Raw genomic sequence first — 21118 nt, forward strand, 5'->3', positions numbered from 1 at the left:
GAGAAGGGATGGAGTCAGGCTCCTCTGCTGCTGCTGTTGTTTGCGCCACCACATTAGCTCCAACTGTTTATGAAGATGGGAGATGTCTTTAAATGTGTGCTGAAGGTGGCTTTCTATATCATGGGGCCCATTACCGGCATATTTAATCCCCACAAAGCAGGTTAACCTTTTTGATTGTCAGAAGCTTCAATTGACTAAAGCCTAGTTGGGTTTAAATAAAATGCATATTTCAAGAGATAGATGTGAAATTTGCATTGAGGCGTGCCCAGGTTTGGCCCCTAATGCTGTGCATCAAACCTGAGAATTAGCATATAAACACTTAAAGCATTTAAAGAGGCCAGCTGTGTGACCACTCTGTGAAAATTGAGATGGTCAGCCTCTGGCATAAACAAACTTTTGGCTTAGGTGAAGAAGAACCAGAAACTGTGTCCTCCAGGTGATTTAGCAACAATTCACATTTTTTTCCTAATTAGTCTATTCACCATTTCAGTACAGTTATGCTGAATTTTAATTCCCATTGGCAATAAAAAAAAAAAAAAAAAAGGTTTGGCTGAAAAGGGCAGTTGGACATTTCAAGACAGGTCTGTTGGGTTTGTGCATATTTTGGTAAGTTTTTCACATGGAGCCACAGCGCCTTTCTCAGGGCAGCAGGGGAATTGCATTTTCCTCTTATTATCTGTTTATCTATTATTAAGAGATAAACTAATGGAAAATATTTCTTTTAGTTGTAACAAAGGCCGTCTGTTTCTTCCCTTAAACTTCATATGTATTCATGCTATTTCAGATCACACATTTTTTTGCAATATGGCTACCTTAATGTCTATTTTCCGGCATTTTTCATAAACTTTTGTTCCACATCTTCAAAACGTCAAAATGTAAACCCATTTAAATCATATAATTGTCTTTTAATCTTTTGTATCACTTATTTACATACTTTAATCAAATAAGTTAAGTCTATCCATTCTTTTAAGTCAAACTTTATTCATGTGCAATTCATTTATTTAGCTTATTTTTTAAGGTTTTTTTGTAAACCCTTAGCAAAAAGTAGAATACTCGAAGTATACTACATTGGGAGATTTTTAAGTATACTAAAGTATACTTTTTATACTTCCAGTGTAAGTCAAGTACACTTGACTATATACTATTGTTAAATATATTAAATATAGTTAAGTATAACTAACTAACTATAACTAAGTAAACTCTAAGTGCACTGCCTGATTTTAAGTAGGAAATTAGTGCACTTTTAGTATCCTTGAATAAACTACTTTTTGCTAAGGGAAGGTTTATAAACTAACGCTGTCTTCAAAAATAAAAAAATTTCAAAGAACGGTTTGGCTCTTATCATCTGTAAAGTTCACGTATAATAAAACGATGGGGGGCTGAGTTCGGCTTCTAATGTTTCTATTCATGTCAATTCATATAGCACCAATTCACAACTTGTCATCTCAAGGCAAGTTGTAGTGATAAATTAACCAGATCATAAAGTCAGATTAGTTCAAAGCTTTCTATCTAAGGAAAACCAGGTGATTGCATCGACCCTCGTACTGAGCATGCATGTAGTGACACAGTATAGGAAAATCTCCTATTTAACAGTAAGAAACCAGGCTCAGTGTGAGCGGCCTTCTGTAGAGGCTGACTGGGGATCAAGGAGACAGAAGCAGAAATTCTAAAAGAGAAGATACAAAAGGTAAACTGTTAACTAGCTGTACGGATGTCACTGTCCAGAAAAGTAACAGAAAAGCAGACAAGCTCAGAGTGAGTTCCCATATCAGAGGATGAAAGAAAGCACATTCATTTTGACACAGTAAAATAAACAGGACTATACTCCAACATCAATAAACAAAGGTGCTGATGGGAGCAGCCCAGCTCATAATTCTGCAGGTTGCACTCTGAACCCCAAAAAAAACAAAAAAAAAAACAGACTAGATTAAGCTGATACGATAACAAAAGCAGTGAGACTATTAAGTTGGAGGTTGAACCGGCAAATACTGCTGATGGGAGAATATAGATAAAATGAAGCCGAATGTTGAAAAGCTGTCACTATGTCCTCCAGCATTCTAAGCCTATAGTACCATAATTATAGAAATAGTTCAGGACAACCTAAGCCACTCTAACTGTAAGCTTTATTTTAAAAAAGGCTTTAAGTATAGTCTTAAAAGTAGACAGGGTGTCTGCGTGATGTACTAAAACTGGTAGCTGGTTCATCAAGACAGAAGCTTGACTCCCATTCTACTTTTAGAACTTCTAGGAACCACTAGTTAACCTGCAGATTGAGAGCAAAGTGATCCGTTAGTTACATAAGGAACAATCACATCCCTGATGCAAGATTGATATTTCCTTATTTGAGCTCAGTATGTAAAACATTATTAAATAATCCAGTCTCTTTACAGCATTTATTTGTTTTAACTCTAACATCTTTAACAGCTACAAATCTAGTTTGCCATAAAAGGAGAAAAATGTAGTGATTTCATTGGACATGTGAGCCAACATCATTGACATGGCTCATTAAAAACAACTGCCAATGTTCAATAATGAGCTAAAATTAACTGCAAGCTGATTAAAAACAGAGTATGAAACACATTGAAATGCACAACAAAATTTCCTTTTGTATTTTTATTTTGCTACAAAAACAGTCCCAGCAATATTATGCAAGTTCCCCCCTTTCAAAAATAACACTACAGTAAAGTAGAAAATGAAGTATATCAAAACTACCCGGTGCTACCCAGAAAAAACAAAACAAACAAAAAAAAAACAAGCGACCATATATATATATATATATATATATATAAAAAAAAGTCTTCCAAGTCTACATCTACAAAAGTTATAAAAAGGTTAATTAAAAAGGCAAATATTCACCACAGAATGGGTCACATCACAATCACTCTGCATGATTTTCCCCACATATAAAGTAATGCAAATACTTTACAATAAGTTAACGGAGGCACATTCTTTTACCACTACAGCAAAGCCAAGTAACAGTCAAATGTTTTACTTAAAAAAAAAAAAATAATAAACTCACACTTGACTTTTTTTTTTCTGTTTTTTTGGCAAATTTCACAAATAGAAAAATCAAATGACAAGAAATGATCTGGGTAGCAACATTTTTTGGTTTCTTTAGAACAAAACGTTCCATGTTAAGACAATAGACTGTGAGGGAGCTTTAGAGTATACTGAGGCTCAAAAGTGGTACAATCCAATACATAAATTGTTAAATACATACTTATACGACTGGAGATATTAATCTGATCATAGTACAAGTTAAACAATAGAAATCAGTTGCTCATGAAATTACATAAACTGCCAATAGGTCATATCATTTAGACCCAATAGCTAACTTGGATTCAAAAAAAGATAGATCAAATGTTTAATGTATACAAATCATATTTAAACTGTTCAATCATTGACTGGTTTAATGTATGCATTTCATTCAATATTTAACAATTTATGCGTAGAGGTGAACTTTTGGCCCCCAGTAAAGACAAACATCATATAATGTATTAAAATATAAATACTGTATTCATGTGAAGAAAAATATACCAAAACTTTTTTTTTTCATAAAAACGGGAAATAAACTGTAAGCATACAATATAATAACTTAAAGAGACAACAAAAGAGGCTTTTTAGAGTGTTTTGTTCTTTTTTTTATGACACTTGAGCCCTGTTTTTTTTATTCTTTTTGATCATTCAAGCAAAACAGATCCACCTAAATACTAAAAAAAAAAAACAATAAAAAAAAAGACATCTGTACAGTACCAACAGCATGTATGTCCAACAAATACAAAATAAGTTAGTGTCAGGCGATTGTACAGGTTATTTACAGCTTAAATACAAAGGAAGGGAACAAACTTAAAAAACGTGGGAATGATGCGAGCTTAACGTGCATTTATTCAAATTAATGGGATTTGGTTAGGCGCCAAAACGCACTAGATCAGCCGTTCACGACAGAAATGGCAGTGGAGGTGTTTGTATTGAGGGTGGAGGAGGCAGAAAGGAAGCCTCTGTCTGGCTGTCTTGGCACAGTTACAAGCCTGGAGGAGAGGAAATACGGACACATTCATTTCTGACACCACCTGTTACAGCAGGTGCCCAGTAAACATAGAAGCCTGCTGCAGAGACAGGAGGATGGGAATGAGGGTTGGGATGAGGAGTGTTGGAAACTTTTTTTTTTTTTTTGAAGTTAGTGGTCTTATCAGTCTACATCGCTGAGGTCGCTGACTTGTTCATCCTGCACCAGGCTCAGGTGGTTCATGGCACGGCTAAAGGCGATCTGGACCGCCTTGCGGATGCTGGACGTGCGGCCTTCCATCAATTTGATCTTGTCGATGGTTTTGTCTACTCCAAGAGGAACCATCTTGGATCTAGGAAGCCACTGCCTGAAGAGGGAAAAGAAAAAAAGAACCACACTGAAAAAAAACTGCAGGTAATCAATGTTATTTCAACATACTTGTCCAGCATAGAGTTTTCTTAATAGGAAATTAACAATGAATACAATCTTTTTATTTTACAGTTTCAGTTTATTTGGGTATTCTTTCAATTTTACAGGTGGAAATAAAGTATTCACCCTGAACATTTCAAGCTTTTCTTTGTAAATGTTTTCAAATTAAGCTTCACACAAGATGTCAGCAACCATTTAAGCAGTGCTCGAATATAAAGATAATTAAATTACCAAACCAATTATAAATATCATAATGGAATAAAAGCAAAAATATTGAATGGATTAATAAAAAAAGCCAAACACAAAGTGAAAACAACAGCTTAAATCAGATAGGATTTAGATAGCAATACTGCCCCCTATCAGCAGCTGTTAGTATTTACTAGCTTTGCCCATAAATATTCCTTATTAAAAAGGTAATAAACAGAACGCAGCTGGTGTAGCCACTGTGTTCTGTAGCCAGCTCCCTAAAAATGGTGGCACGTTATTAAAGGAACGGCAGATTTGACATATAAAAACAAATATTTTACCGGCTGTATATAAAAGTCACCTTAAAGGAATAGTACACCCAAAACATGATTAGCCTTCATTTTCTACTCACCCCCATGCTGAACAACACTCTGGAGTAATTTTTTGATATCTCAAATGCATCTGGAGATCTGGGAGGCTTCTTGCTGTCTGCTGACATTCAAATAATGGAGGTCTATGGTGACCGAGACAGAAAGGTCCATAAAAGTCCACAAAAAACGTGTCAATATTCCTCCATACTGCTCGTCCAATGTATTCCAAGTGTCCTGAGTGGGTAGCATCCAGAATTTACTCGAAACAAAGTCATTTAGAATGTTTTTAGAGCATAAACAGTAGTGTATAGGATTTCCTGAAAGCGCGCACACGCGCGGTCAGAACGCTACGGAAACCGCGGCAGACCAAACCAGATGGAAGTGCGCATTCAGCTCGGCAAAGAACTCATGCTCTTCCTCAACACTGAAGTCCTCAGACATTTTTCTTTCGTTGTTTCTTTCTTTGCACAGGTAAACAGCACATTTCTTCTTCTACGCTTGCATTATTGGGAGAGCAGACGCTGAATGCGCACTTTCATCTGGTTTGGTCTGCCGGCTTCCGTAGCGTCGTGAGCGTGCATGTGCGCGCTTTCAGGAAATCCTACACACTACTGTTTATGCTTTAAAAACATTCTAAATGACTTCGTTTCGAGTAAATTCTGGATGCTACCCACTCAGGACACTTGGAATACATTGGACGAGCAGTATGGAGGAATATTGACACGTTTTTTGTGGACTTTTATGGGAATTTCTGTCTCGGTCACCATAGACCTCCATTATTTGAATGTCAGCAGACAGCAAGAAGCCTCCCAGATCTCCAGATGCATTTGAGATATCAAAAAAGTACTCCAGAGTGTTGTTCAGCATGGGGGTGAGTAGAAAATGAAGGCTAATCATGTTTTGGGTGTACTATTTCTTTAAATCTCTCTAACTTTTTTTTTACCATCCACTGTATATATCTGGATGCACAGTATTTACTTCATGCACATTCTGTTCTTTATAAGAGACGATGTCACAAGTGAATTTCTCTATAGTGAGATCAATAAAGTTCTATTCTAGTAGAACGTGCCAACATGGCCAGTCAGAGCACACATTGGCATTTTAGGCTTATATTTTGGGCCCATATATTAGAAGCTACAATCAAGCTTGGTGAAGCATGGCAGAAAAATCTGTTTTTCTCCAACCATCACAGATGTAAACAATTTTTTAAAGATTTAACTGGATCAGTGTCGTTTGGTCAGATCAGAAATTGCTTTGGTTTTTTTCTTACATTAAAAACTCTAGATCATAATAGTACTTATACTTCAGCGTTAGTATCAAGGTGTTACTTTATTGTATCTTTTATAATTTATCCGTTGGTTGTGCTGTTCTTTTACATCTCTTTGCAAGTGATGAAGCAGACTGAAGATGTTTTATTGTTATCTCCCTTTTATCTCCCGTTTCTTTCATCTTTTCTCCTTTTTTCTGTTTTTTCTTTCGACTTACATTGCAGTGTACATATAATCTGTAAAACTCTCTGCACAAATTATAATAAAGCTATTTATATGCCTAAATCAAGCGGAACACTATGGCGATAGCCGTATGTACTGCTCCACTTGTGAAAGCAAAATCTGTTGGCCTCTTTTTGGCATCAAGACAATTATTCTTATTGCCACATCGCCAGAAAGGACACCATTAAAAACAGCTAATTACGGCGAATGATGTGTGACACTGCAGGCTATTTTATTGTATTAAATCAACCACTTTACATCCACTTTCAAACTAAAGATGGTTAGTTTATGGTAAGTTGAAAATAATCTGAAATATTTGTTCACATCAACACAAAAATAGTCCCTAAACCTAAATCCTACAGTAAAGCTGCAAAGTAAACTGAACTCTGGTTGATTTGATGATAGAGTCTTTAGTTGTATCTTAATGGCAAAAGAATACTGTAAAATGTAGGAAAAGCAATTAAATGTGGAATATCTTTCCTTTCACAAAGTAAATAAACTCAAATCTAATGTTATATCCCAATCTTTCAACATGAGATTAAAGCTGCTGCAATAGAAGATGGATTTATTTAAAGGAATTTTACACAACCCCCACCAGGGCTGCCAGTAATCATGGAGCCGTGCCGCATGTATGAAATATCTTGGCATCCTTTCACGATATTTTAATGGGAGTTGAGGTGAAAATATCAAGTGCCTCTCCAGGCGAAGCCATTTGTTCTCTCCTGACAACTGATGCTCTGCAGCCAGAGGAGAATAATGATCAGCTGGCGGGGAGGTTGACAGGTTTACCCTTGTAGAAGCTCGTGTCGGCCTAAATCACTCAGACGAATGGCGGCACTCACCAGCTGCGCTTGTTGTCGAAGAAGAGGACAAGGTAGAGCTTCTCCTCTACCTTGTACTGCATCTGCTCTCCGATTCGCAGCACGTCCATGGGGGGAATGGGGATGGACACCCCATTGTGCTGACAGCCGACGCGTGGCATGTGGGGGTCTATGATCTGCTCACAGCGGGGAGGGGGGAGCAATCATGAGTTCACAAAGTCAAAACTGTTTACAAAAAACAACTCTTTGCACACTGCTAGCTTATTGCATTAAAATTCCTCATTTTTTATTGTAACAAGCTAACATAAAATTGCTTATTTACAGTGCCATCTAGTGGTTAAATAAAACATAACTCCAACTGTCTTAATTTTCAGTTCTCAGGTAGATGGTTTTTACAATATGACTTCAGTAAGGCCTGAACATGAAGGTGACATTTAAATAAAGTTTAAGAAACATCAGGCAGTCTCTGCGACATACACTCACCAAGGCAGGGTAGGAAGGATAGCCACTGCATTTGGCCCAGACTAGCTTTAAGGGTTCCAGGGCAACTGTTGAAGCACTAGCCGGCATCCAAATATTGCTGTTGCCAACCTCTATGGAAGTGGGAACAACACCAGACAAGTTATACACAAAAAAACACTTTCTCTAAAGCTGAGCTGTTAGTGGAGTGGTGCAAAAATTAATCAGGATGGGAAATTAGCTTGAGAAGATGCGGAGAGGGGCAAACACTTCAACTTGCCAGGACTTTCAGGGTTTAATTAGCCAAATATGAGCTGGAGATGAGGTGTGAGCATCCAGATGCAGAGGGGTTTCAAGCCATGGTGGCAGGCAGAAAATAAAAATTTACCGGTCACTGCCAAAACTCAAAAGCCCCTGGCTTAGAGCTGATGTTCATTTCCAACATTGCTTTTTATGCATGAATTAAAAAAAACAGATGTTGGCAGGTTTTATTGCATCAAATCTTCAGATTTTTATTTAACACAGAGATAATTCAGTGATATCTGCAGACATTAGGGATGCTGCAAATCTCTTTAGTCCATTATAGATTTAATACAGTGGCAAAAATATTCATTCTCCTTGAATTTTTCTGCCTTTCTGAACATAAACACAAGCCAAATATTTAAAATTTGCATTGAAGCTACATTTTTAATATGCAAAAGCTGCTGCTTGTGCTTAATCTTGGTTATAATGTGAGAAAAAAGCATAAAGAGGTTCAAGAGGCAACGATGAAAGATGATATGAAATGTGTGATTAAATTGAATACATTCAACTTGATATTTATGACAAATTAAAAATGGAGACAGTGAGCAACAAACGGTGTAGTTTTTATTATAACCCAGGATATTAGCTTGTAAGAAAAGAGCAATCATGTGTTTAATATGATTCATAAACCTTTTAACACTGAACTTACCTGCAGCAATCCGTGCAGCTTTTGCAAAGTTCCCCGATTCAATGCAGGCAATGAGCTCACTCTTATCATCCACAGTGTTTCGTCTGACCAACGCCGGTTTCCCCTTTCCACATTTTGGCAGACTAAGAATGGTGCTGTGAGAAAAACACCCACTTTAGGACATGCTAACCTGGACGAACCCTTTAGATAAAACAGCTGTAACTAAACATCAGGGTCCTCTGTCTCTATGGAAACAAGGAAAAGCTAGCTTACCCAGCACTTCCTTGAAGACTGCTACATGAAGATATGGAGGACTCTGAGGCACAGCGCCGTCGCTGCTCCACTGGTCTGCTCGTACTGCGGGGTTGTTCTAGTTCCTGCTCCTCATCCATTCCCAGAAAACCTCTTGACAGGCCTGGAGGGAGCCAGAGCAAAGTTTCAAAGCATATCTCCCCCTGGATCTGATCACCTCCTGTTAAGCTAATTGCTAATGTAGATCTAGCTTGTTACACTAATCTTTCATGTAGCCTCAGAGTGAAAAAGAAAGTTTTCATTTCTGGGTTTACTGATTCAGATGTAGATAATTTCTCCTGCGTATTTTTACCCATGTCTAGTCTCTTCCCAGGAGACGCCTCCTCTTCTTCGCCGTCAGCCTCCCTTCCTTCTGCCTCCTTGACTTGGCTGCCGCTGTGTTTCCTCTTCTTGCTGTGAAGAAGCGTCTCCAGCCGGGGTATGACAACCGACAGGAAGGATTTGGAGCCCAGCTGAGAGGCGTCTCTACCTTCCACCTCCTGCTCGCCTGATCCTTCGTCGGCACCGTCGCAATCCTCGTCTTTCTTCTCCGGCGGCCTGTGTGCTCCGGCGCACTTCGATTTGTAGAAGTTGGCAGCTGTCCGGTGGTTGGCCCCGCCTGCGGGCTCTGCGACGGTGGACTTCGCCAGCACGCTCACATCGCCGTCCAGCAGGGTGCTCTGAAGGGAGTGGCCGTTGAGGCGTGGAGCGGAGGAGAGCAAGTCGGCTGCTTGTTCATCCAGCTTTAGTCGCTTGCTGTGGATCTTTTCCTCGCAGTCCGGGTCGTCATCAATCGGTCTGAGGGTGGGGGGTTCAGAATGTGTTTCTGAGCGGAGGACGGGGGGTATAGCACCCGGTGGCTCCAGTTTAGGAGGAAGAGACTTGTCTCCTGTGGAGAAAGCACAGTTCTGTGTATTGATTTCCATCTTAAGCCAGCACTACTTAAACTTCACCCATGTTTTAATAAACTGACCACCTTTCTTAGACTTGATGTTCTTTTCTGGGAGGCATTATCTAATAGTTCAAGAAAACACGATAGAAACACTGTGGATCAGTAAAGCTTCAAACAATTCCACTTTAAAGCCAAGCCATCCTTAACAACGCCCCGATCAAAGCAAGGAGGTTTTGTTTTATCACAGCTGCAGTGTGTTTTTCTGAACCTGTCGACAGCTTTTTATGAATACAAATGAATCCACATAGTTTTTACACAACTGCTCACCTATAATAAATTTCCCCCATTCCATTTTTACAGCCTGCTGAATAAAAAACCCCATTCATCAAAGCACTCTTGTGATGCAATACTACAAATTCTGCACTATTTTAAGGAAAACTTTCTTTACCAAAAGATTCCTTTATATATTTTCAGAGGCTGGTGTTAAATAGGGTTGTCACGATACTAAACTTTTCAACTCGATACCGATACTAAGGAAAATATTCGATACTCGATACCATTTTCGATACCACAAGGATAAAATTTCAACAGAAATATTTTGATTAATAATTAAAATACAATAAATAAATACATACAATAAACAATAAGAACAACATTTTGAGGTTGTATGCTGTGACAATATTAAGCAAGCTTGATAAAAAACTTACAAAATTAAAATTAAGTTTTCCTTCCCTGGCTATGCTTTGTACACATAACAATGACACTAGTCAAACCGGTTAAGAAACAAAAATAATTCTCAGCAGCTACAACTGTTACAAAAAAAGTCTGAAACTGAAAAGTGCGCAGAATTATTCAATCACAGTGTTCAGAAAGTGCATTTTCCTCTATTCTGCACTTTAGATGAATGACTGTTTAGGTGCGACTGGTACTCGATACTTTTGAAAATAAGTATTGTATCCGGATACAACATTTCAGTATCGATACTTTTTTGAGTATCGATACTTTTGACAACCCTAGTGTTAAATAGTAATTATATTCAAGTTTTTTAAACAGTCTTTAAGGGAGAAGCCCTTTAGGATTGTGGAAGTGGATCAGGGGCTAATACAGTATTTTTTTAAGTAGGATATATTAGTTAATTGCAAAACTTTTAATTTGTATTACCGTAAGTTAAAACCGCTCACCTTTATTTTACCAACCTGAGACATACTAAGGAATTATATTTAAGCAAATGGAAAGGTATAGATAATTTGATTTAGAGAAAAAAACAAAACAGCCTATAACCCCAAACAGTTTCCCTGTGGTAGTGGAAGTATCATGCTATGGGATGCTTTTCTTCAACATGGTTAAACTGGCTGGTCTGAGTCGATAGGAAGATGCGGTGAGATTTGACAAACTTTTTTTTTTTTTTTTTACATTAATTAAATAAATAAAATTAAATCAACACAAATTATGTACATTCAGTATCTATGAAAGAAAAAATAAACTCTGTCCCAATGCCATGTTTGAATGTTTATTAGGTAGACTCACATTTTAATACACACATTTCTTTAAGGCCACACTGTAGTTATAAAGTGAAAATATTTAAAGATATTTGCTTTTTTCAGTTTAAAGGGACATTAAGTTTTTAACCAAGACATATCCTTAAACAAGGATAACCGCTCTGATCATATGCAAGTAATGATAAACTAGTTTCGTTTTAAGTATTTTTTTGCCATTTAAATGGTCCGATAAACCCCCGTAACACCCTGGAGGTGCTCTGATTTTAACAAGTTGGGTTCTGGACCTGCTTAGAATAAGCCAACGTAACCAGATCTAAATCAGGGCTCCATGTTTATTCAAGTAATTCTTGTTTGATCAAAAAACAAAGGTAAATGGTACTTTTACTCTACTTGAATATGACTCACTACAAACTAAGTCTACATACAAGATTGTGTTAATGTTTTGTCGAAACGAGCCACACCTTCAACTCCAACAAGGACACATTTCACATTCTAAGTGACTTTTGTTGTTTTAAAGAGACATCCATCCCTTTGAAAACTAATCAATACAGCTATCACATGTTGACATCAACCCCAGCTGGGGAAGAAGAGGCAGAAATAAGAGCTGTTTTGATCCAAATCATCCTAATGGTTAATGTTTGTCCTGAATAAACAGGAAATGAGAAAAACGGTAAAACACCCTAACTTTAAATACATACCTTCATCATCTTGAAAGTGCCCATTGGGTTTTATTCTTTCCTCTGTGGATTTCTCCAAATCCGGAGGGGACGTGGCCAGGGCTGAGGCAGAGGTGGAACTATGATGGTAAGAGGGCACTAGTTTCTTCAGGCTGATTTCATTTCGCACGTCGTTGATGGTTTTCTTAAGCAGCTTAAGGCGCTTGCTGCGGGAGGGGCTGGATTTCATGGCACACGTCAGGTCGAACTTCTCCAGGAGCTGCTGCAGCTGTTTGTCCGGAGGCAGATGCTCTCGGTTGGTCGGCAAAAGCAGACGGTCCACTAAAGGTGGAGACAAAAAAAACACAAGATCACTAAAAGATTGATTAACAGCCGAGAGGGACAGATTAAAGCTAACCGCCAAGCTGGAGAGACTCTAACAAACTTTGAATCGTTGACCCAAAATATGAGGTTTAAGTAATGGGATGCTCACCGTCTTCCCAAGAAAACGACGGTGGTGCTTTGATTTCAGGAGCTTCGGACAAATGCATCCCGCTCTCCCCGTCAAAGCCGATCCTCTCCACGTCTCGGCGGGCCTTCCTGAGCAAGACACCGCCCTGGTCCCTGAGGCGAACGGCGGCTCGGTAAAAGTAGGTGTCCTTCAAGTTGTACTTCATGCAGTTGTCAATGATGAGGTTGAAGTCTGCCTCAAACTGGTCTAAGTTGGTGTAGGCTTGGGCGTCAATGCGCTGCCGCATGGTGGAGAAGTCCATGGGGTGTTTGATATGGTCCAGATAGTCAGGTACCTGCAGGGAAAACCATATGATCGACAAAACGTTTCCTTTAAGTCAGTCAAATATCATTTGATGTTCAAAAGAATCGCCCAACGTGGGTCTCGAACCCACGACCCTGAGATTAAGAGTCTCATGCTCTACCGACTGAGCTAGCCGGGCTTCATGGAGGTGAAACCCCATACTTTTCTCAAAGCGGCAGTAGTTCTGTCTTGACGTCACATTCTGCAGGAAACCACACAGTGTAACCTTATCGGCACAAGATTTATGACCCGACTCAAAGTTGAGAGTGAAACTAGCAGCTGTCTGGCAGCTGCATGCGGTGAAATTTGAAAAACTTTTTTTTTTTTTTTACATGAATTAAGTCAAACACAATTAACTATGAAACCGTTCTAAAAATCAACACAGTACCTCTGAAAGACAAAATAAACTCAGTCCCGTTACTATGTTTAAATGTTTATTAGGTAGACTCACAGTTTAATACACGCATTTCTTTAAACCCTTTAAACTGTAGTTATAAAATAAAAAGATTTAAAGATATTTGCTTTTTCAGTTTAAAGGGAAATTAAGTTTTTAAACCAAGACATATCCTTAAAATAGCCTTTTTATTTGAGCCAAATTATGTTTTGGTCATAACTACTGACACCAAGTAGTTCAGTGCCAATGCATCTATTAATTAGCCTGTCTGTAGCCTTTTTTTGCAAGAATGTACTTTGGATTTGAAGTTCCTGTGCTATTCTGCGAATGCAACATCAATTGCGTCCATGTTGAATTGGTCCGAACTAGCAAACAATCGAAGCGTCATACTCAACATGGATTTGGTGGTTACACAGAGACGACCCGCATCAAGCTCAACTCAGACATCAATGGCAACTCCACATAAGGTGAAAGGTGTAAAGTACGAGTGTGAGCTTCGAGAACGACCAGGAGAGTGCTGGTGTAACTTACCATTATTTTTCAAATCGACGAATCTGTCGGTTATTTTTTCGTTTAATCGATTTTTAATCAGATAGCCAAAGATTCCTTAAAGAGGACTTTTTATGAAATAAAGCCAGGTGGAACTAGAACTTTTCCACTTCTGGATAGAGCATATTGACAGACAAAATATATGTAGTTTTATTTTATTTTTTATCTTAAATGCAAAATGTTAATATATATTTTTACAATCTTTGTATAATTGGTGCTCCAAGTGGGTTGCTCTGTCGCCTAAAAGTATATTTGAGTCTCTATACTCCAGTTTACGTTTAAACGATTACTAAATCGGTTGACGATTATTTCAATTTATTGATTAATCACAATCAATTCGATTAATTGTTTCAGCCCATTTTTTCGGTATCAATAAAATAAAAATGCAGTCATCCAATTTTACCTGTTATTCGGACTCTTTTCTCTTAAAACGCTCACCACAAAAACAAATAGGGAGATTTTCCGCAAAAAAGAAAAAATGAAATAAATTGTACATTAACAGTAAAATTGCTGCGCGCTGTTACAGAAATTCTAATTCTCCTACGTTTGGAGTAATGGGCGACAAAGAGACGCTAAAACCAGGCTCTTCTATAGCTCTTTCATGTTAAAAATCCACACTTCTCCAAATCAACTTTTTCTGACACAAGAAGTCAATTTATTACTCATTCCTGAGGTATAAATACAAACATGAACAATTCATTTAAATTGGTCATGCTTTGAAGGCAGAATAGGACAATAAAAAAAGGACAGGGTGAAGACGAGCAGACAGATAAACACAGATGAACAAGACAGATGGCTGGACAAACACATGGATGAAAGGATAGGTGGACAAATTAATAAAAATAGATGAATAAAAAAAAAGGGAGGATGGATGAATGAATAAATAAATTCCTTAATTGCAAAGAGGAACAGCAGAATTGACTATAATACAGCTGAATAAACAGATTAATAGATACAACCTTTGGACAGTTTCATTTGGAACAAAATATGGAAATAGAACATTCCTTTTCCAAACTAGACCTTTTCTGACTGTCCTGAAAACCACGGAATAAAAAAAAATGTTTGAACGTCTTTTGAAGATCACCTCATTGACATCCACAGGCTGGGTGAAGATCTTTGCCTGGTCTTTTGCCTGCAGCTGGTCCAGCAGAGCCCGGAGTAAAATGCTAAACGGCGTTAGCTGCATCTCTAGAACGCTCTCGTGTAGTTTTATCTGAAACAAAGCCATGGGGAAAATAAAGACAAACATGAATGAATAAGAGTTTACGGCGATTAGTTGATCAGCCTCATGTCAATATGTTGATGCTTCTCTTACCTCTTCTCTCTTTAGCTTCTCTCTCTTGCGAATCAGCTCGAGCAGCAGCCGTGCTCTCTCCAGGTCATGACGCAAGCGATGCCATTCCTTCAGCTGCTCCTTCAATGCTCTGCTTTCCTCCTCATTTTGCCTCTAAGGAGAAAATATATTAAGAAATTCAAAAACAAGCATGCACAATTTCTATGAGTTGAATAAAAACTGTCTTCTGATAAAAATATGACTATATTGAGCCACAATTGATGCCCTTTCTGAGCCCAGTTAGTGGAGTTGGTTTCCTGATATGTACCCGAACTTTAAGCACAGTCCATAGGCATATGATAAGGTTAGGAAGTTAAGGAAGCGGATCAACCAATCCTCTGATTCAACAAACTAGCAGTTGGTTTCTGAAGAATTTTGAGGTAATCTACCTTATTCGAAATTCTACTAACAGTATAAACCACTTTTACTCAAAGCAAAGCAATGCTGATACTATTACTTTTGATAGATTTTACAATGCCCCTGTGTTTTAAAGCTTAATATATGTCTGACCATGAAGGTTTTCAAAATGGGAAGGCTGCAAAATTAGTCAGGCCTGAAGTAAAGTCAGGCCTATTTTTTCAATGGAAACTTAAAACTGGTGTTCAGCAGCTTAAACTTGAGCCATAATGGTTTCTTACTTGCATGTGAACATCAGAAGCAGTTTTCATCATCAACTTTATCTGTAGGGCGTTTTAAAGCAGCTACAAATCAAAGTGCTGAGAATAGCTAATATGAATAAAACACAAAATAATAAAATACAGCATAAAAATATAAAATAATGCAATAATATGAAATTGTTTAAGCTAAATAATAAAGGTCACAAAACTAAGTTCAGCCAGTTTTAAAACCCAGAATTTGGCAGTGTAGGAGCCTTCCTAATGTGCATTGAGAGGCTATTCCATAAAAGAGGAGCAGCGATAGAGAATACTCTGGCCCCTCTGAACTTCCGCCTAAACCTCGGTACCAGGAGCTGCTGTTCTGCTGACCTGAAGGACCGAGGAGGCAAGTAGGGGTGAAGAATATCAGAGAGGTAAGATGGGGCAAGGTCATTTAAGCACTTAAACTGAATAATAATTTTAAAATCAACTCTAAAATCCACAGGCAGCCAATGGAGTGAGGCCATGACTTCATATTTTTGAGCAACAGTTAAGGACGAGCAGCTACATTTTGCACCAGCTGCAGGCGAAACAACAAAGACGGACAAACACTAACATAGAGCCCGTTATAGTAATCCAATTGAGATGAAATAAAGAAGAGAAAATAAAATTTTTGGTCAAATTACTGAAACCTGGGACGACATGAGTTATTGATGATAACTTTTTTTAGATACAAAGCAATATAATAAGCGATGCTCTCCCACAGAGCCATTGGAAATATGTGCACCATAATGAAAGTTGGGTCTGTGGCTGCGAACCAACACATTTAAATGGAACATGTTATTTCTGACAGGTTAAATAATTCAGCCAGAAATACTGCAGAAAAATGGCAATGGCTACCAAACATACTTAACTTCCTAGAAGTACACTTATCCAAAATGTAGTAGTGCAGATCTGTGTTGACCCTGTATGAATTTAAGAAAATAGGGCCAAAAAAATAGTGCTCTGTATCCAATCTCTGTATTTAAAACAAAGCTTCCGGTTGAAAATGAATTTGTTTATGAGTCCAGGAGATGCAAACGCAACTCCCCTAAAAACTGTCAATACAAAGCCTCAACAAGATGAAAAAGAGATAATATAGGAATAAGTTGTTGTTTTGTTTGGCCAACACCTTGACAAAAGTATCAGAGTGAATAAGCTGAGGAAGTCGTACCGGCTGGGCGTTCTTCTGTGACTGCAGACAAGTTTGAAGGCGTCTAATCAGGGGCACCCCGTTCCTGGATCGCCTTTTCAGTGTCCAATAATTTAGAACCAGTTCCACAAAGGCTCTCTTCTTCTGAATGGACACCTGGTTGAGAATGGTTTGTAGCCTTCACAAGCCACAAGGAAATGTATTAAGACCAGTGAGATAAAACACTGAGAAATGTTTCCAGCACTATTCCAGCTTTGATCATAATAGAAATACGGGGTTAGTACATATTTTCAAGCAAAAAGTCTCAAAATGGATTTCCAACAGTTCAGGGTCAGTCATATTTATTTCAGGCAAGGAAGAAGGGATAGAAAGAAAAGAAAGTCACATCTGAAGATGGAAGGAAAATGAAGAATGGAAAAAGGAGGCAATGATTAAATACACAGTAGGAAGGAAGGAAAAAAGCAGGGAAGAAGAAAAAAATAAATCAATAAGGAGCAGCAGGAAAAAAAACAAAGGTCCTAAGAGAGAAATGCCAGTATGAAGAAAAAGTAAATAGAAAATGACACTAACAGAAATAAATTAAGAATATAAAAAAAGGAGGAAATTAGACAAAAAGAATGAAAAAGGACACAAGAAGGCAAGAAAATAATGCAGTTTATAATTTAGAGAGAGGGAGGTATAAAAGGAATAATTGACAAAGAAAGAGGGACAGAGGGATTCAACGGCGACAGTGGGAATAGGAATAAATTCTGGGAATAATAAACTAACATCTCTCTTTACTCTTCTATTTCTTCACATGTATGTAGACCTAGAAAATACTTCACAAACACCACCTTTTTTATTTCTGTGTAGATACAGAGTTAAATGCTTGCAATACTGAGCAGATAATCCACAGTTTAGGATTCTACCTGTGAGCAGGAAAACTAGGCACAGTAGCAGGAGCTGCAGCCTCACTTTCATCATCAGGTTCAGGCTTTTTATTCTTGCTTTTCTTTTTCTGCTTCCCCTTGCAATGTTCTTTATCGTCTCCCCTCCCTTTATTCCCTCTCTTACAGAGTCCGTTTTTCCTTTTGGCATCTTCATAAATGGAGAGAGGTCTCCTTACACATCCATTAGGCGTGTGAGCTCCACAGTAGGCGGTCTTTTTAACAGAGAGGATGGCCTCCCCTGCTTCCGTTACATCATTGATCGGCTCCATCTTCATGAAGAGCCCAGCCTTTTGGGCACAAGTAACATGGAAAGCCGTGTAACAGTTGGCTTTGTGACACTGGATGCAGGCACCAACGTTTTTCTCCTTGCATATGTAGCAGGTGAGCTTCCAGCGAGCTGGTGGGATCTGACTGACGCCGTCGATGGGTTCGATAAATGTGCTGTTGGAAAAACCGACCTCCGGGACCCAGAGGGCGCACACCACGTGGCCCCACCGCTCATCGTCCGTCTTTTTCAGAGCTCCGCCTTTGTTGGGACAGAGAATGCAGTCCGCCGGCTGAGTGGGCGACTGAAGGCAATGCCTGCAATACCAGGGACCATCCGGGACGTAGGGGACGCCGTAACATTCTTGGTGCACCGACACGCTGCACATGCCGCAGAACAGGATAGTGTTGCTTTGGTGACACTCTCCTGTCATACAGATTGAACAAACCGCATCCTCGTCGACGGGAGGCTGCTTCTCACTTGCTTGATCCAGCCTTTCCAGGTGCAACTCCTTCTCAAAACGGTCAATCAGGAACTCAAAAACATTGTGGGAAACCTGACTCATCCCTTCGCTTCTGCGCTTTTCATTGACCAAGTCCAGCCATGCATAATCTTCCTCGTCCATGTCGTATTCCGTTTCCTCATCTAGCTCTTCCTCTGTCTTCTCTATATACTTATAAAATGCAGATGGGCGCTTTGGAACAGCTGGAAGGTTATATTCAACAACTCGAAATTTAGGCTCAGGAAGCTTTGGCGCAGCGTGGCCTCCAGCATGATGCCCGCCTCCCTCTGCGTGGCCAGTGATGCCCAGTGCTGCATTTCTCCTCTCTTGGTTGTTTTTAAGTCTAGCCGACCTCTGTCGGACCTGTTGCTGGGGTTTGTCAGCGTTCTCCTTGTTGCTGGTGCACTCCATCATCTCCTGAACGATGGAATCGTCATCCGAGATCACGTCCAGACTGTCGTATATGCTGAGCCGATGTATGCGGCCGTCCAGCTCAAACTCCACCATGCGCTGAGCTTGGGCGTAGGTCAGGATCTGCTTGTTGGGAGAGGGCTTGATCGGAGACTGGGACCTCCTCTGCACCGCGGGGCGATGCTGCCGCACTTTCTTCTTCATCTTGGCTCTCCGTGATGCTGTGTGGAGATAGAGACCAATCAAAAAAACATATTACATATGGAGACAGGAATCTTTACAAGCCAAACATATATTTACTGTACTGGCGTATAGGGCTGGGTTAAAAAAATAAATAAATAAAAAATCGATTAAATCAATTTTAAATAGATTCCTTTACATTTTTGCAAAATCAATGTCTAGCAAATGAGATCTATTCATTTTATAGTGACGCATGTGACGTTCAAATTCAAATGAGCAGGAAAGATTCAATCAAGATCACTTCAAGACAGACAGCTGCAGACAAAACTGAAGACATTAACAAATGGGGGCTGACCAGCAAACACCTTGTAGTTGTTACAGACAACGCTGCACATACGGTTTGTACAATGAAGATAATGCAGCTCATGCATGTTTGCTGTGTCACGTCTGCTTGCTCGAGTGAGGCTTCACTTTTCACAAACAAGTTTGCACTTTTGAGACAGTTTTGTTCCCATCTCAAATTTAAACTGTCCGATTTACAACTTTACACTTTGTATTTAATATGACAGGAAAAAAATAAAATACATGAGTATTTTGAAACACAGTTAAACCACTTTAATTATTGTAAAAACAGATAAAATCGAAATTAATCGATTTGGTGAAAATATCCAGCCCTACTGGCGTACAGGAGTTTGACATACTGTGAAGGTAAGTGCTTGTGTGTTGCAACTGATACTGCAGCTGCAGTATTTAACATCACCATGGCAACATTATCTTCTGCTATGCAGACTTGTGAAGGTTTATAACAACATTGCTTCAATCAAAGCACCATTTTTTTTTTCTTTTTTAAGATAAATGAATTAATAGATGAATGCAACAAATATAAGACATTTATTGATGCTGGACAAAAAAGTTGCGGAAAATGGACTGTGCACCATTTTGCAAACTTGCTCAAACCACAAAAAATAGCCATGTCACATCCTGTACTTCTCCAAATTTAAAAGGGACCCTAACCATAACTAAGTTGCTCTGAATCAAAACACTAAAAACGGTAATTTCCAAATAAATTCCAAACTTTAAGCATAATAACAACGAGCACATAAAAATGCTAGCATTTCGAAGCTCGCGCATTAGCCTTTCCGCAATCAGCATCATAGTCGCCAGCTTGTAATAAAAAGTCAGTTGGGCCTGACTTTGTGCAACGGAAGGGATAACTGAGGTTATCGTAAAACATTTACACTAGGAGCTAACACAGTTCACACGACAAATACCATCAAGGTGAACTCGCTAACATGCTAACAATAACGTAAGCTAACTAGCAAAAAAAAAAAAAAGCTAGTCGCTACACGTAAAAAAGAAGGCGTCAAACAAAACAGCTATTTAAAACACCGTTAGTTAACTTAAGCGGAATATATATCTGTTTTTTGTAAATAATTTGTATTTTGTGGTTAACGGGTCAACAGAAGTCGTACAAATATAAGAAGTAGCAAATACCTGAGACAGAAGAGCAGTGTTGCTAGCCGATAGCTAGCTAACAGCCTTACAAAGCAGCGGCCTGAGATTCGATTCTCATTCCCTGCTAAATGTTATCATCCAGCGAGAAATGAGTAGGCTTTTTTGTTTTTGCACCTACTAATACATCAGAATTAGGTCCGCTTGGTGTCCGGGAGGTTTCTGTGCTAATTTCTATGCAGAAGACAAAGTTCTTCCCTTTGTAGGCCATTCATAGTCTGCAGCGTTACAGGATGGAACATCCCCCCAGCATAACAATGCGTTTATCAGGCAGCAGACAACTCCCACCCGTACGCACAACTATACGCGTGACGCTGGAGGTCATATTGGTGAGGATTTCACACAAAAGAGACCCCATCTGTCACACAATCAATGCATTGCTTTTTTGTGTGTGTGTGTGTGTGTGTGTG

At 38.9% G+C, this 21118-nt stretch overlaps 1 protein-coding gene and 1 non-coding gene across 2 annotated transcripts; both read right to left on the reverse strand.

Moving 5' to 3' along the window:
* Positions 1-2603: 2603 nt before the first annotated feature.
* Positions 2604-21107, reverse strand: brd1a (bromodomain containing 1a). The gene is made up of 13 exons (XM_038274522.1): positions 20691-21107; positions 17818-19237; positions 16931-17087; positions 15104-15235; positions 14873-15001; positions 12525-12837; positions 12074-12373; positions 9298-9873; positions 8967-9108; positions 8715-8848; positions 7787-7896; positions 7325-7479; positions 2604-4373 (listed from the first exon to the last, which is right to left on the reverse strand). The coding sequence occupies exons 2-13, from the start codon at positions 19218-19220 to the stop codon at positions 4190-4192; spliced, it is 3735 nt and encodes a 1244-aa protein (XP_038130450.1). The 5' UTR covers positions 19221-19237; positions 20691-21107; the 3' UTR covers positions 2604-4189.
* trnak-cuu lies at positions 12912-12984 on the reverse strand. Its single transcript has one exon. It is a non-coding gene; the product is annotated as a tRNA-Lys (tRNA).
* Positions 21108-21118: the final 11 nt, after the last annotated feature.

Source organism: Cyprinodon tularosa, unplaced genomic scaffold (genome assembly GCF_016077235.1).
Source record: "Cyprinodon tularosa strain WSP-4 unplaced genomic scaffold, ASM1607723v1 ctg92, whole genome shotgun sequence".
NCBI lineage: Eukaryota > Metazoa > Chordata > Actinopteri > Cyprinodontiformes > Cyprinodontidae > Cyprinodon > Cyprinodon tularosa.

Bases quoted from the DNA above. Each gene is read 5' to 3' on its own strand.
- brd1a (XM_038274522.1), bottom strand. From the start codon at position 19,220: ATGAAGAAGAAAGTGCGGCAGCATCGCCCCGCGGTGCAGAGGAGGTCC. The intron at 9,874-12,073 runs GTATGTATTTAA...CTTTCTCCACAG, and splicing joins GCACTTTCAAGATGATGAAG to GAGACAAGTCTCTTCCTCCT. The intron at 7,480-7,786 runs GTGAGTGTATGT...CGCTGTGAGCAG, and splicing joins ATCCTTCCTACCCTGCCTTG to ATCATAGACCCCCACATGCC.